The sequence below is a fragment of the Pipistrellus kuhlii genome, unplaced genomic scaffold (genome assembly GCF_014108245.1).
Source record: "Pipistrellus kuhlii isolate mPipKuh1 unplaced genomic scaffold, mPipKuh1.p scaffold_m20_p_2, whole genome shotgun sequence".
NCBI classification, from domain to species: domain Eukaryota; kingdom Metazoa; phylum Chordata; class Mammalia; order Chiroptera; family Vespertilionidae; genus Pipistrellus; species Pipistrellus kuhlii.
The window spans coordinates 127904760-127921382 of record NW_023425515.1 but is presented as its reverse complement, the minus strand read 5'-3'; the positions used below and the strand labels follow the sequence as shown (position 1 = coordinate 127921382).

At 37.8% G+C, this 16623-nt stretch overlaps 1 protein-coding gene across 8 annotated transcripts in view; it reads right to left on the bottom strand.

Moving 5' to 3' along the window:
* Window positions 1-16623, bottom strand: part of ARHGAP29 (Rho GTPase activating protein 29) — a 78401-nt gene that overhangs the window by 52513 nt on the left and 9265 nt on the right. For 3 of the 8 annotated variants that reach the window (XM_036444157.2, XM_036444162.2, XM_036444163.2), the window contains exons 1-2: window positions 14142-14319; window positions 8550-8786 (exon numbers count right to left, since the gene is read on the bottom strand). In XM_036444157.2, the coding sequence (XP_036300050.1) occupies window positions 8550-8754 (205 nt within the window). In that variant the 5' untranslated portion in view covers window positions 8755-8786; window positions 14142-14319. Of the gene's footprint in view, window positions 1-8549; window positions 8788-14141; window positions 14322-16623 lie in introns of those variants that run through there. The other 5 variants (XM_036444160.2, XM_036444159.2, XM_036444161.2 and 2 more) reach the window with 5 other exon arrangements.

Below are 16623 nucleotides of genomic sequence, written 5' to 3'. Positions count from 1 at the left end.
CCCATTAATCTACAAAAATGTACATGACAACCACAGAAAATATTAATTACAAGATTCATAAACTTTCCTAAATTTTTTAGTAGAAGCGTCAACTACTAGCACATCACTATATCCCGATAATACTTCACCTGGGACTTTTTTTTTTTTTTTTTTTTTAGCAAATGTTCTTTTCCCTTATAAAAGAATAAAACTATCTCAAATTCTTTTTATAAAGCAAAAGCTTTCTTAAGCTGCAACTAAAAAAAAAAAAAAAAAAAGTTTTAAGGAGTTTAAGTAGCTCCTTCACCCCACGGAGCCCAGACAATAGTAGCAATGAGCAAAACACAAAGCAGTAACTATTCTTCCCCAGTACAGAAGAAAGGTTAAGTGGCTAATTGGTATGGTAAAAAACAATAGATTTATATAAATATGGGTTCCAAAGCTTGATCTGCCACACTCCTTGAAATAACCTTATACAAAACTCTTCGCTTCTCTGATCTCAGATGATTAATTTCAGTAAAATGGAATTAATAAGAACGCCTGCTCTAGTTACCGTAAAAAATTTTTTTAAAAAAGCTGTGAATACCAAATAAATTAGCAGGGACAAACTCATCTTAAAGTCTTAATATAAAAACAGCTATTATTACTATTAAATCTGTAAGCCATTCAAACTAAATACCTTTGAAAACAGATTTGTCTCCCACAGAATTACATTCAATAACGAACAGACTTATATACCAAAGTCCCACAATAATTTGGCTAATAAAAATTAGACATTAAAGTTAAGTATAATTTCATTTTGTATATAAAATCTTAATTAGTAAATTACTTGGAAATAAAATCATAAAGATATACTTTATAAGATATTTCTATACCTATAAAGTTAAATTATAGTATTCAATTTAGTCCTATAACTAAATATTAATACAAATTATTTTTTAAACTTTATAGTGGCCACATTGTAAATGTAATGAAATTTAATTTATACTACATAAAGGTATTGTATATGCAAATATAATAATGTTCAACCAAAATCTTAACACTAGTTATCCAAAATAGTAAAACTCCAGTATCCCAATGTTTGTTTACCTACCACCCCAGTAATATGGTAATCTGAATTTTAATTTGTCTCACTCATTTATGCCATTTATTTTCAGCTTCTTTCAGCTTATCAAGTGAAAACAGATTAGCCAGCTCTACTTTTTGGTTCTCATGTATTAACACAATACCACAGTGTTTATATTGCAAACACTTCATGGAAATACTTAAGTAAATATCCATGGTGTTTTCCTTGGTTTAAAAAAAAAAAAACCTGACAATTTTAAAAATCAGTCTTGTTAATTCAGCTTAACCTCTCTGGGAAAGCAATGAAAACAACAAGGAGGAAAAAATGTTTCAGAACTTATCACTAGGAAACTCCCTTTTTTGCTGTAATGACTTTTGAATTTACAGGATAAAAGTGAAGTATGAACAGCAGCCTTCTTTACCCAGCCTCTTGGGGATTGTAAAAATAACAGCTGACATTTTAAAACACTTATTCTAAGGGCTTTATTTTTGTGAAGTCATTTAATCTTCACAAAAACCCAATGAGGAAGGTACTATTATCTCCTTTGAACACAAGTAGAAACTGAGGCACAGAGAAGATAAGGAACTTTCCCAGTGGCAGAATGAGGAGTCCACCTTAGGCATTCTAGCTCTAGAATTTGTGCTCTTAATCGCTATAATATATATCAACATGGTTAAAGAAGTTATAGTTAATGATAATACTCTACAATCTGTAATTTAATAGGCTTTAAGTTCTAATCAAATAAGCCAGTTACTATTTTTAGTGGTGTTAAGTAAACCATTCTAGGCAAGCACAGAAGAGGACAGTAATTTCCTAAGAGCTGGCACATGTGTAATGAATGAGTTATCTGTATTTCATACTTCAGTCCTCAAAGATTCAATCCATATTTTCTAGGCACTAAAATATAACCTATTAACATTCACATTAACCAATCCTAAGTTATACCCATTAGAAATCACTTCTTGAGAGGTTTATTTCTAAAAGAAAACAGCAAAAGGCATGTCTAAGACTTACAACTTAATGAATCTAATATTTCACAAAATTTCTGGTACACTATAGGGGCCAAAAATTAAGTATCATCATCAATAGTCAAATTAACATTTACTGCAAGTTGTCTGAAATAAATTTACACATCCTCCCATATATTCACCATGAGGAAAATAGGTTAAGCCAGAAGACAGGATTTCAATTAAGATTTGGGAAATTTATGCAGAACTTCCCTCTTTCAACAAAACGTATTACTTAATGGCATTAAATTTGTTGTTTAAGGCTTTCTGTTCAATAAAATTTGCTCTAGAAAGTTAACATCTTTCTCTTCTAACTGTACAGTAGTTCTGTCAAATTTAGAATCTAGAATTTATTAGAAGCTATAATTTATGAGATCAGTTATATTTTTACAAAATAAAAGTGATACACTCTTAAATTAGGAAGCACTTTTTAAAAGAGAACTACTTTATTGGAAACTGACGATAGCTTTATCTCCCTTCCTAGCCTATTTTAAAAACAAAACAGAAAAACAAGACACCATTTTCACAATATTAAACTTATTACATTTTAAAAATAGTGTCACATAATCAATATACTCTAAGAAATAATAAACTGCTGACCTTCAAATATATAAAAGCCTAAGTGACCTTTAGGACTGAAGACCAGAATGACTGGAACAACCAGTCAACCAGTCACTATGGCACACACTGACCACCAGGGGATAGACATTAAATGCAGAAGCTGCCCCCTGGTGGTCAGTGTGCTCCCAAGCCAACCTCCCGTGGCCAGCTGGTGGTGTCAGAATCCAGTGTTTGTTCTTTCTGTATCTGGCCCAGTGACTGCTGCCTCCTCTCCTGACCCCACTGGGGCCTTAGGCCCCAGGGTGGGACAAGAGACTGGGGATGGGTGGTGGCGGATGTGGCCTGTTTCACAGTGTCCTCATCATCATCCCCCCAGCATCTAGCAGGCCCCAATCGGCCCTGGCCATCAGCCAGGCCTAGGGACCCCACCCATGCACAAATTCGTGCACTGGGCCTCTAGTATTTTATAATGACAGTGGAGATTCCCAAGCACTAAGTACCAGGAAAAATATGTAAACTGAACTATTCTTCCTAAACCAATTAAAAAGCCTTGCACTTTTCAAATTCCCAAATTTTGTGTTCCACCTGAGACTGGTGAGATGTGTCATGAAGACAGTTTAAGATTACTGTATAAACTAGAAGATTCATGAATCTGTTCCTTGAAATTCATAACACATTATTCCTCAGGGGTGACACCATAAACCTGAACTGGTACTTATACTGTGTGTGTGTGTGTGTGTGTGTGTGTTTGTAGTGTGTGTATATATTTTAATCCTCATTCCTTTTCCATTAATTTTTAGAGAGCGATTCCACTGATTTTTAGAGAGAGAGTGGAAGAGACAGGGAGAAAGGGAAGGACAGAGAAATATCCATATGAGAAAAATGCATCAATTGGTTGCTTCCTGCACATGCCCTGACCAGACCCCAGGCCAGGATGAACCTGCAACCTTTGACTGGAATTGAACCCAGGACCCTTCAGTCCACAGGCAGATGCTCTATACACTGAGCCAAACCGGCTAGGGAACACAGCACATAAATTAATCTGCAATGTTAGATTTAAACACAGAGGACATATGTTTAATTCAGTACCTTCAGCATTTTAACTTAAGATGCAAAATTCTCCCCTGTAATTATTCATAATGGACCCTAATAACACAAGATGGAGACCTAAACTTCAAATTCCACATCTGCTACTCGTATAAGACTCCTGGAAGGAAATAAGTGGTAGACAGACAGAATTAACAACTCTATCACTTGCCCTATCAAAGAAAGTGTTTTCACAGTCCTCTGAACTCCCACATTGAGCTCTCCATTTTTATTTGTAAATAAAAACAGTAGAGGCAGCCGAAACCAGTTTGGCTCAATGGATAGAGCGTCGGCTTGGGGACTGGAAGGTCCCGGGTTCGATTCTGGTCAAGGGCATGTACCTTGGTTGCGGGCATATCCCCAGTAGGGGGTGTGCAAGAGGCAGCTGATCGATGATTCTCTGTCATCGATGTTTCTAACTCTCTATCTCTCTCCCTTCCTCTCTGTACAAAATCAATAAAACATATTAAAACAAAACAAAACAAAACAAAACAAAACAGTAGAGGCAAACTGCAAACATATCTTAACCCTGTTAAGGGACATGGGGCTCTTTGGTAAACATCTATTTTTTAAATCAGTTTTTCAAGAACTACTGCAATATGAGCTTTACATTCACACTTGGAAAATTTTCATAGATATCACACTTAAAATCTATACTAATAAAATGATAATATGCAAATTGGTCAGGATGCCCTCACAGTAATGACCGAACAGCAGGCTGCATGGGGCACCAGGCTGGCAGGGGGGTTAGTGAGGGACAATCAAACAACTGAACAGCAGGCTTTGTGAGGTGACCAGGCTGGCAGGGGTGGAGGACCAGTTGGCAGCAACTAGGCCAGCAGGGGGGAGCAGTTAGGGGCGATCAGGCAGGCAGACAGATGAGCAGTTAGGAGCAAGCAGTCCTGGATTGTGAGAGGGCTGTCCAACTGCTCAGGCCTAAACTGGCAATCGGATATTTGCCCGAGGAGTCCCAGATTGGAGAGGGTGCAGGTTGGGCTGAGAAACCCCCTTGCACAAATTTCATGCACTGGGCCTCTAGTAATTATCATAAAACTCACATTTTAAAAAGCCTTTAGAATAGTAGGATGTAGATGCTTCCTAAATTGCATTATGTACTTTGAAAACAAATACTTAGCCGTCTTCTTCAGCCATGAACTGTCAATATTCAAAACAATGTAGAATATCCAACTCCAATCAAATTTTGAATCACAGAATTAAAAAACTGATAGCATGTTATAAACACTTTATTCTTAAAAAATTATTAAATAACGTAAGCCATATTCCAAAACTAGTCAGTAAAAAACCTAAGCCTAGAACCTAAATCGTGTTTTCTTTCCAGAACTCTGTCATATCCCTTACTAGTTATTCAACCAAGTTGTATAACCTGGCTGGAAATTGATCTGCTTGTTCAAATCAAAGGAGGGCATGAAAACTATACCCTCTAAAGGCAACTTAAGGAAGAAGAATCCAAAAAGACCCCAAGAGTACCTATTTCTAGGTAAATTTTTTCTCAAATTTGCTCCCATAACAATTTTCTAGTTTCCTTTTTAATGCTATAGAAATAAAAAATACTTATAGAACAATAATTCATCTCAATTTCTCAAGACAACAGACCAAATGTCTGTACCACCACTGTTCAATAAAAATTTCTGCAGTGATGGAAATTTTTTAACTCATTGTCCAAAATGCTATGGCTAAAAAGCACTTGAAATGTGGCCATGGCAACTGAGAAGCTGAATTCTTTATTTTAATTAAATTTACTTAATTAATGTTAAGTAGTCACATGTCTAGAGGCTATCATATTGGATAGTGCAGACCTAGATAATCCCCAGCGAAAACAGAATTGGCTAATGAAATATGAAAACTGAACAGTATTTCCACAGAGTACCTGCCATGTGAAGCAGGTTAAACAGAATGGAAAGAAACATCATTCTGTATTTGTGACCTCTGGGTTTCAAACGAAACCACTATTTATCAGCATTAAGGGGTTGATGAGATCACATAACATATGTTATACATACAACTCATCTGTGAAATGAGGCTAAAAGTACCTGTCTTTGTGGGACTGTGGGACTCAATACTGTTTGTATGTAACAGTACTCTGTAAAAGATAAAGTCTAGCATCAACAAAATAATTGAACACCTGAAGCAATAGTCAAGAGGTTTGGACATCATTGCTTCATGACAAGTTAAGTATATAAAGAATATGGCATTCAAATCACACCAAAAGGTGATTTAACAATATACTTACATTCTATGTTCTTAAAAGCTAACTTTTTAGCTCTTTAACAGCCAACTGATATGAATTAAAAAATCAAAAACAATGACAAAAAAATTGCCATCCTTTCTCTTAACACATTAAGTACACAATCAGTCACTGGTGACTGACACTATACTTTCCGTCCAGAAGACAAAACAGGCTGGGTGCTTAACATGTTAAGGAGGCAAAGACAAAAAGCAAGGCCACTGACAAGGCTCCCTCAATACAAAAGAAAAACAGTGAAACAGCTTTGCTGTCTGGCCATAATTTACAACTATGATGTATTAAAGAACAGCAGAAGTCTAGGGATATTTCCTAATACCATAATTTACAACTATGATGTATTAAAGAACAGCAGAAGTCTAGGGATATTTCCTAATACCCAGAATACAAAAGAATGGACTATGTCCATTCTATGTATATGCAATAATATCACCTTAAAGAATTATAATATTTTAATTTTATCTGCTTTCCTGAAAATTGTATTTCTTATAATAATTTTATTAGATAAAGAATGGTCTGATTCTCTAACAAGCTGAAAACCACGACCAATATTAAAAGCAAGCATATTATGTAGTTCTTCTTATCATTAATAATATGGTTAATTTATATGTTATACACTAGAGGCCTGGTGCATGAAATTTATGCATGGGGATAGGGAGGTCCCTCAGTCCTGCACCCTCTCCAATCTGGGACACCCCTTGGGGGATGTCCAACTGCCAGTCAGACATCCCTCTCACAATCTGGGACCCCTGGCTCCTAACCACTCACCTGCCTGCCTGCCTGCCTGACTGCCCCTAACCACCTCTGCCTGCTGGCCTGACCACCCCTAACCACTATCCCCTTTTGGCCTGATCTCCCCTAACCACTTCTGCCTTGGCCCCCACCACTGTGGCTTTGTCTGGAAAGACGTCCAAAAGATGTCCGGTCTAATTAGCATGTTATGCTTTTATTAGTATAGATACTCCCTTGTTTAAGGGAAACAGACAAAAGAGGTCCTATCAACTCAAATAAACTAAATAGTATATTTCCAGATTTTGATAATGATCCAAAGGCAGAAAAACACAAATTCTTGTCAAATCCAAGATTTATTCTGAGATGGCATACATATATCCTTTTAACTCTGATAGAAAAACATAGCATTAAAATCAATCCAAAGGTAAATAATGAAAATTCTCTGACCATTGCTTACTAGTGAAAATTGGTTATCCAAGAGTTATTTTACATTTTTCAACTTACCAGCCTTAAATGGCAAGCTTTATTAGTAGTAATATAATTGAGTATTTAAATTCTGAAGTACTGATTTTCTTATTAGTAAATAAGAAATTTTATTTTCTTATTAATAAAAACCTTACAGCTTTTTAATATTAAATGTCCATGAAAAATATATTTTCATACACATACTTTTATATCTCAAGGGGTAGTCTCTTTTGGCTATCTTATATGTATTACCATTTTTTTCTTTTTTCACTTAAGATCAGCTTTTAATTCTCTTTCTTCCTAATCTCTCAATTGTCCACTAACAAATTAAAAGTAACAAAAATATATACACATATACACATACACACATATATATATAGTCTCAGAAGAATGACTTACATAATTGTTTTAAAGAAAATTCAAGTATTAAAATTTTGGGGCTATAATCAAGTGCAGTTATTTTGGGCATTTCAACCTGAAAAATTAGAGTTAGGCTAAAATACACTCTTAAGTCAACATTTAAAACAAGGTATGGCTTTAGTTTCGGTTTATCAGAAAATAAATATTTAACTTATATACACAGAAAATATTTATTGGAATCTTACAAATGTCTGTGAAACACCTGGAGATCTCTTATAAGTAACTCTAGGTATCTTCATTTTCCACATCCAGAGAAACCATTTACAAACTTAGTAATTAGGTGCTACTTATCACAGGAGAACAGAAACTGTATCTTTATTATCATTGCCATCAAATTTGTATATCAAAGAGGCACTAAAAGTTGAAAGATTTAGGAACTAAGATGTGTATAGCTCTTTTTCTTTGAAGAATCAAGTCTGGTGCTCTATTATTCATATCTACTGGTAACTAGTCAGAGAATAAATTTTTGATTCTCCCCTTAATTGAAGAAGCAAACTGAAGAACAGCAAAACAATTAAATTTGAGAAAAAAATTTCACTCAAATGCAATGATTTTTAGATTAAACATTAGGATCAATATAGAAAACCAAACCTAGGCAGAAGTATCAACAATGTAAATGATAAACATAAGTCTGCTTATTAAAGACCACTCAATATACTGTTACTATTAAGAAAGTTAAAATCCCAATGATCTAAAATTTCCTATGTCAAGTGGGCCCAACTGTTAAGAACCCAAGACCTATTTTTGTTTTTTGTATTCTTATTCCCTCACAATTACCAAAACTCCTATAATTTATCTGATTATAAAATAGTTTACACTGTAAAGATCAAACATTTGAGGAGGGGGGCTATAATAATTATAGAAGAATATCCTATTTCTACCACTGTGTACACACTTATCTTAACTAGGCTGACATTTAAAATTTTACAAACTATCCAGTAAGTATCCTAAGAGAAAATAGTTGACAAACCTGAAAGAATAGCTTCTTTCAAATACAATAGCATATGGGAGAACTTCCTGATATCATTCACCAACTCCTTGATGTAATCCGGATCAAAAATGGAGTTGGAACTTACAGACTTGAGCCCCATTTCAGAAGTTGTAACATCAGTAGAGAGCTGGCCTGATGACAAAACATGTTTTTTCTTTGTCTTTTTCTGTTTGTGAGCAATCATCCTTTCATATATCAGTCAGAAAAACTGAAATCCTTAAAGGGGGGAGAAAAAAAAGAGAAACACAAATACCACATCAACCAGGGGGCACATTCTACTAGGTTTTCAAATAGCCCAAAGCCCACCTCAGTATTATATTAAAACCAACCACCACAAACACTGCACTCTACAACTACTACTATTAGCAGCCTCTATTTATTTATTAAGTGCCAGTAATCCTGACAACTTTATGATATGCAAACTCCTATCATCTTTATTTCACACTAGAGGCCTGATGCACAAAGATTCACGCAAGAATAGGCCTTCCTTCCCCTGGCTGCCGGCACAGCCTTCACTCTGGCCCAGAGCCGCATTTCTGCCTCCCCACACTGCCGCTGGGGCCCATACAGAATGCCTGTGTCCCACCCCCACCTGCTCAGAGTCTGTGTATGCAAATTACATCCTCATTGGCTAGTAGGCTTCATGAAGGTATGGTCAATTTCCATCTTTCTCTTTTATTTGTGTACATGTTAAAGAACCTGAGGTTTTGAAGTTAATTTATCTGGGCTCTTAGCTGATGAAATAATCATAAAGATGATTTCAAAAATAAAGATGAAATATGAGTTTTGAAAAAATAAAATGTTTACAAAATCTATGTGTTGGATGGAAGCTTCTATACCATTGTCTTTTAATTCTTATAATTTCATGAGGTAGGTATTGTCAGATGTTATTCCCAAAGTAAAGAGATGATTAATAGCCTTTTTAAAGGTAACACATTTGCTTATAGGCTGTGTGTTTTAGGACTAAAAGGAAACACAAAATTAAAAGACTCAACATGAAATCCTGACCAGTGCACTCAGTTGGTTAGGCATCATCCTATGCACCCAGGGGTTGCTGGTTTAATTCCTGGTCAGGACACATGCCCACATGCCTGGGTTGCATGCTCTAACCCAGGTAGGGGACTTGCAGGAGGCAGCCACTTGATGTTTCCCCTTTATCTCTCCCTCTAAAAATCAATGAAAATATATATTTTTAAAAAGACCTCTTATGATAAAACACCTAATCCTAGCACATAATTGAACTCAATAAAACTCTTTGTTTCAGATTCATGTTTTCATTTTACCTTTCCAGAAGAAAAAGTCCTAATTTTGTTTGTATCTCTTGAAATAAAAAAGGGAATGACTTGTGGAATTAAATTATCTCAAACATCATCATTAAAACATTTTTTCAAATATTTTGGCTTGAATATTTGGATACTTTCAAAACAGAAGAACTACTAGGGACTTCTATAAAATTTACACAACTTTTATGTAATATTCATTTCCAGGTCACGTGTAAGATATATTATTGTATCATTTACTCTTTCCTATACTTCACCTAACTCTGTATTTTTCTTCCTAATCTATTTTTAAGTTATTCATTTCTATCTCTACTACCACTACAGGTGAATTATTGTCATTTTTTTGTCTGAGCTACTGTCACTAATTTCCTAAGGATCTGTCCACATCATTTTTCCCCCACACCTAAGTGTTGAGTATACTTTTCAAAACATGAATCTCATCATGTCATGTCTCTGCTCAAAACTCTTCCAAAGGATGAGTAAGGAGCTATCATGCACTATAAGGCTTAGCATGAGATATGTAAGGGTCCTAAATGCCTCTGCAATGTGCTTTGGAGTCAAGATTCCTAGTCAACACTCCTGCCACACACACCTGCTTCTCATTCTTCCAACAGGCTTGTTTACTGTGACACACAATAAAAAAATAATTTTATAATACGGGCCAGTACAGATATTAAGCATGTTATATTTTTATGTGGTGTTATGTGTAGGAATACAGAAAACAGATCTGGATGAGACAAGCAATAAACTCAGATGATCTCTCTTCTACTCCATTTTTTAAAATGCTGGTTGCAACCCACCAAATTGGTTTCACACTCATAATGGGTCCATGGCCCTGCAACTTTAAAAAACACTGTTTGACTCAGTAGCCAATCTCTATACAGTTCCATTTGCCGGACTATTCCTTTCCCTTTGTTTATTCATTCTAATTTCAGCTCAAAGATCACTTACTCAAAGAAACCTTCCTGGACCATCCCTGCCCCTATAATCACCACCACCACCACCACCACCAAACTAGAGCAGAATCTCGTATTAGAGATACTTTATAGTATCTTATACTTTTCATAAACTTTCCTATCTAGGTGATAATATCAAGGAAATTAAGACCACATCTGTTTGCTAACTATTTGTTTTCTGTTCACAGCACAGTATGTGGCATATGAGGGATGAAATATAACTATTTGCAGAATGAAAATGAGTTTTAAAATTTATAAAGTTTTAAATAATTTTTATAGAAGCAAAAATGGTTAACTCAAGATTGTCGTAGTGTTTTAATTGAGGGGGGAAATCAATGGCTTTTTAAAACTTGTCTCTAAAGCAGTACCAAAAAAAAACAAAAAAAAAAAACAACAACACCGAAAACCAAAACAAACAAAAAAAACTCCAAGCATATGAAATTAAATAAAGGCAAGAGTATATAAAACTGAAATCAAAGTTGGAATTCTATGATTGTTTCTCTACCTCTGATTATTAAAGTGTCCTAATACTTCTTTTACAGTTTTTAAAGTTCTTTTATTGAATAATCTTTTTTATCGCAAATTACTTGAGAATGTAATTTCTACACTTAAACTAATTTCAAACCTATCTAACATTGACCCTTAAGTGTGTTGATAATTTCTAAAATGAATGTAGGACAATTTTTAAAGCACTTTTATTAAGTCTTCCCAATAAAAAGAAACCCAAAACAGTCAAGTGCCTTATTTTGGCAGTTCTTTTACACATCGCTAATTTTGAAGACTATTAACGTAACATCACTTTTGCAGCTTATTAATGAAGTCATTCTGATTAATTTTACAGCTTTTAGTTTAATACATTAGAAAACTGGTTGCTGTCATTGGTAAAAGGGTTGTTATAAAAATTAAAGACATAACAAGTTCTAAATAAAACAATTCATTTAACTCAACAACAAAATTTACTTTAAACAAGTGTCATATTTATTAGTAACCCAAAGCTGTAAAGTGTTTTAAAACCGTTTATACATTTTTAGTCAAGACTAAGAAAATCTATAAACAAAAAACCACGAGAAAAGAACTAAAAAGGGTTATACGCTACCTCTAGTCAGCATTATGTTAAGGAATATACTAATTTTGTTACATGTACTTTACTACTTTTCATATTTTACAATAAATTGAAAAAAATTACAGGTGAAAAAAATTTTATGACAAAGTTAATTCAAGCTTTCATAAAATTAAACTATGATAATGAGAAAGCTTGGTGGATATACACTTTCCAACATCATTCACACTACTTTCCAATGTCCCAAAATGAACACCCTCTAGTTGGTACAACATAAAATGTATTTTGTAACTAATTGCAACTGTTAACTTAATTAAATGAGATAATAATATGGAAAACACTTAACACAGTGCCTGTCTCATGAAGACTCAATAACTGTAAGCAGTGCTTTGTTGTGGGAGATTACTTTTTAACACAAGTAATGAACAAGATGTGCCTTCACTTCAATACATCTGAAGACTGTGAGCAAGAAATATAGAACTAGAAACAATTCCAGAAACGTAACTGACTTCATAGAAACCTATTAAATCTCTTCCAAGTGAAGTTGAACTGTACAAACAGATTGTTGAGCAAAATACCTGTGAGACTCTCAAATGCATCGCTTTAAACTCCAAACCATCAAATTAAAAACGTTTTATATCCACTTCTCAAAGAACTTTGTAGCAAACAGAAAGTCACTGTACAAAATACTTTATTATGTTCTAAATTCTAAGTAATGTGCATTAGAAATGTGAGCGCTAACTTCCAGGACTCTGGAATGTGGTTTTTCCAAGACTTCAGTAGTCTGTGTTAATGTCAGATGCCCAATATTCCCCCTCAACCCCTGCAAAGTATCATTATAGAAGTATTTTCATTTTAGGCAGTGGCTGACTGAGGTATAAAATTGCCCCAAATATCTGTACTTAATAGTTCCCATCTTACTCTTTCTACCTGAGGGGGGGAAAAAACTGCCAGTTATTTCAGAAATCTGCTATTTCAGCACAATTTCTGAGTTGGTAAGAATTTAACTTTAAAAAAAATCTAAGTAAATCGGAAATTTTCTACAGTCCTTAATTCTATTTTTAAAAGGCACTCTCCACAAAAAGAGAATAGGGGTATGTCAAAAGTTTTAGCAATAATATGCAAATAACCGTAATTTTAAAGAAAGGCATGCAATGCACATACATTTCATTCCTGTGCAACTGGAACCCAGCACGTTTAAAAAAGAGGAAGCTGCACAACCTCCCCCGCCTCCAGAATGTCTAGCATTCTTGGCAGGCAGGGCTCTGGCTTGACCAGCCCAAACTACCCAATGCCAAAGAGCACGTTCTCCACCCCAGGATTTAAAAACAGAGTGGGAAAGGGGAGCAACAGGGGCGGCGAACTCTGATAGTGAGGGACATGAGATATGGTAACGGAGATAGCTGGAGAAGGGGAAGGGGCACTCAGCTCCCTCCTTTACCAGCCAACAGTCCTGCCCTCCGAAAAGGTATGAGGCCAATTTCTTCTTAAGAAAAAGTTAAAAAAAAAAAAAATTAACGTGGAGACGTGAGGCTCCTTAGGCACTAGGGTCCCGGTTTGAAAAGTCCCAAACTTGAGCTCATCTATCAAAAAGAAAATTTAAAAAACAAAAACCAAAAATGCCATCAAGCCCCAAACACATCCACAACAAAATGGGGAAAAATCACTGAGACAACGAAACACCCCTCCTCAGCCCAAAGACAGCCGAGTTAAGCAAAGCCCCCGAAACCCTCACTGTCTCAGCAGTGAGACCCAGCTGAGTGCGGCCGCTGTCAGGCGGGCGGGAGAGAGAGAGGGAGGGGGACGAGGTCAGAAAAAGCAGCTCCAGAGGCCGGACTGTAACGGTCACGAGCACAGATTCTGAGGCAAACTGCCGGGGCTGAAACCCGCACTCTGCCCATTACTGGTCTCAATATCCCGGCAGTTTTTAGCCTGTTTCCCGGGTGAAAAACGAGGGAAGTAACCTCGGACCTGCGGCGAGAATTAAGGAACTCTGTGTGGAGCGCTCTCAGAACAGGATGCGGCCGGAGGGACCGGCTGAGTTTACTTCTGAGATCGTCGTCACCGTCCGCTGGGGCCCCGCGCGCGCCTCCCCACGGCCCGGCCCCTCCCCGAAGGGCCAGAGCCCGGCGGACCCCGGCCCCGCCTCCATCCCACACCGCGGGGCCTCCGCCCGGGGCCACCGCGCGGACCGCCTGGACCCTGGACGGCAGCTCGCGAGCGGCCGCCGTTGAGTGACCCCAGACCCAAGAGGCAGCCGCCGCCCCAAACTCACCGCGGCGCTCCATCCCGGGTCCCGGATGCGGACGCCCGCCCAGCACTCACGGCCGCCGGCGACGTCGCCGGCGAGGGCTGGAGCTCGTCGTCCTCATCTCCCAAGACCCGCGGACCTCGGCCAAGTCACCGCCGCCCCGCAACCACCAGCACCACCGCCGCGCCGCCCCGGCAGGCCCTGGCCCCGCCGCCGCCCGCCCCGGCTTTGCTCCTCCCGCCAGGATCGCCCCGCCCCCTCGGGCCCCACCCATTGGCCAGCGCCTCCGGGGGGCGGGGCTGGGCGTCCGGCTCTCGCGCATGGGACCCTAAAGTCAGCAGCACCCACACCCGCAGCCCGTCCCCCACATCCCCACACGTGTCCGCCTCTCCCGGAGGCGCGTAAAGAGGAGCGAACCTTCGGAACAAGTCACCGTCACCGGACGGCTAGATCTGCCTAATGGGAGTTTCTCAAGGGGAGCAATCTCTTTTTATTTTTTTTATTTTTATTGATTTTTTACAAAGAGGAAGGGAGAGAGATAGAGAGCTAGAAACGTCGATGAGAGAGAAACACCGACCAGCTGCCTCTTGCACACCCCCTACCGGGGATGTGCCCGCAACCAACGTACATGCCCCTGACCAGAATTGAACCTGGGACCTTTCAGTCTGCAGACAGACGCTCTACCGCTAAGCCAAACCGGTTTCCGCAGTTGGTACTTCTTTTGACCACTTTGTTTCTCCCCCTCCAACTCCTTTAAGAAAACAAAAACAAAAACCAGGGCGCCACCCAAGTAAAGTGTAACTCAGGCCTGGGGCTCAACTCCTTTTCAAAACCGGCCAATCACTGTGCCCTCTGTAGGGGAATACTTTCCATACTCAACCTTTTTTTTTTATTTTTAATCTCCTGGCACACATAAGCTAATTACTAAAATTCTGTGGCACATCAAAAATATATATATATTGCCAATCTGACTTTTAAAAAAGGTATAATTTTGATTCATTCACACCAGATGGCTATTGTTGTGTTGGCTGTTGTCATTATTTTATTTGACAACGAAAGGAAAAGAGGTCAGTCCCCCTGACTAAAATAAGTATTGCGTGTTTTTAAAATTCTTGCGGCACGCTAGTATGCCACAAGCACACTGGTTGGAAATCACTGATTTAGAGCAATATTACTTTTTTCAACTGCACTCTCAAACTCACTCAAAATTTTTTAAAAAAATGAAAAATAAAATAAAGCAGCAGGGGCAGAAAGCACACAAGCTTCCATATCATACTACTCACTGAGACAAGCAATGTCATTTACCACAGTGCTGGAACATTCAGAGAGAACGGGAAACACAGAGGGTATATGAGGAGGGTGGCTGGATAGTAGTGGAGGCAGAGAAATTATCACACGTGGGAGAAAGAAGAAAAAGACAAGAGTGTAAGGAAGATAAACAGAAAAAAACAGGGCTTCAGGGATAGGGAGAGGCAAAAGCAAGTAAGGCAGAAACAGGTGAAGGCAGAAAAAGAAAATAAGAATGAGAAATAAGAGAAAGGAAAGACAAAGATATTTGAAATAGGAAGTGAGCATGATAGAGCAAACAAGTGAAGTAGAGAGAGAGGGAGAAAATACTCAAAGAGATGAGGAACATCTTTCATATCTTTGAACTCTTATATGACAAACAATGGTGGGGAAATCAAGTTTGATCCTGCAAGTGCTACTTGGAAAAGATATATATATGAAAATGCTGAGCTCCTTGGTTACAAATTTACGTCTGCAACGCCCAAACACAACAGTACCAAAGACATGCCTCAGATACTCAGGAAACCTTAAAAACAACTCTCCTTCTAACACTTAAAAAGTAAAATGCACCATGGACTCTTACCAAGGAAACTGATAATGCCCTGAACTGAAACTAAATAATTCTTTGGAGGGGACATCAGGAGATCCCAGGCCAAAGGGAGAGTGGGCGTGGGGGAGCAGTGCAACCCTGATTAAATGATAATTAAGATTTTTCAGTAAGCAATATGGGAAAGCCACCGAACCTGAAATACCTCCTTACATTTATTTTTAAATACATTATTTTGGTTCATCTATCCAATATTCCTCTTAATAGAGAGGATTATGTCCCTTATGAAAGTAGAACTGGCAATGTCACAGACAATGTCTTCAACAAGGCTGTGATGGGGAGAAAAGGAATGTAGGGTGGAGGTAATGGTGTGTCAAGGAACAGAAAGTTACACACAGGAGGGAGGAAGAGAAAAATTAGTGAAAGAGAAACAAAGAAAGATGTGAGAAGGCAAGAAACAGTTGTGGAGAGGTGAAAAAGACAGAGGGAAAGATCACGAAAGATGCAGAGACAGGTGGAGGCAGAGAAAAAGAAAATAAGATGGAGACAAAGAGAAATGATGCAGATAGAAATGATGCCTAAAGACAGAGAAATGGAAGGACACTTCTCACACACAATTCTAGAGAAGTGAAGCCTATTAGGCCCCTAGGTTGTTCCCTGAAAAAGATAAAT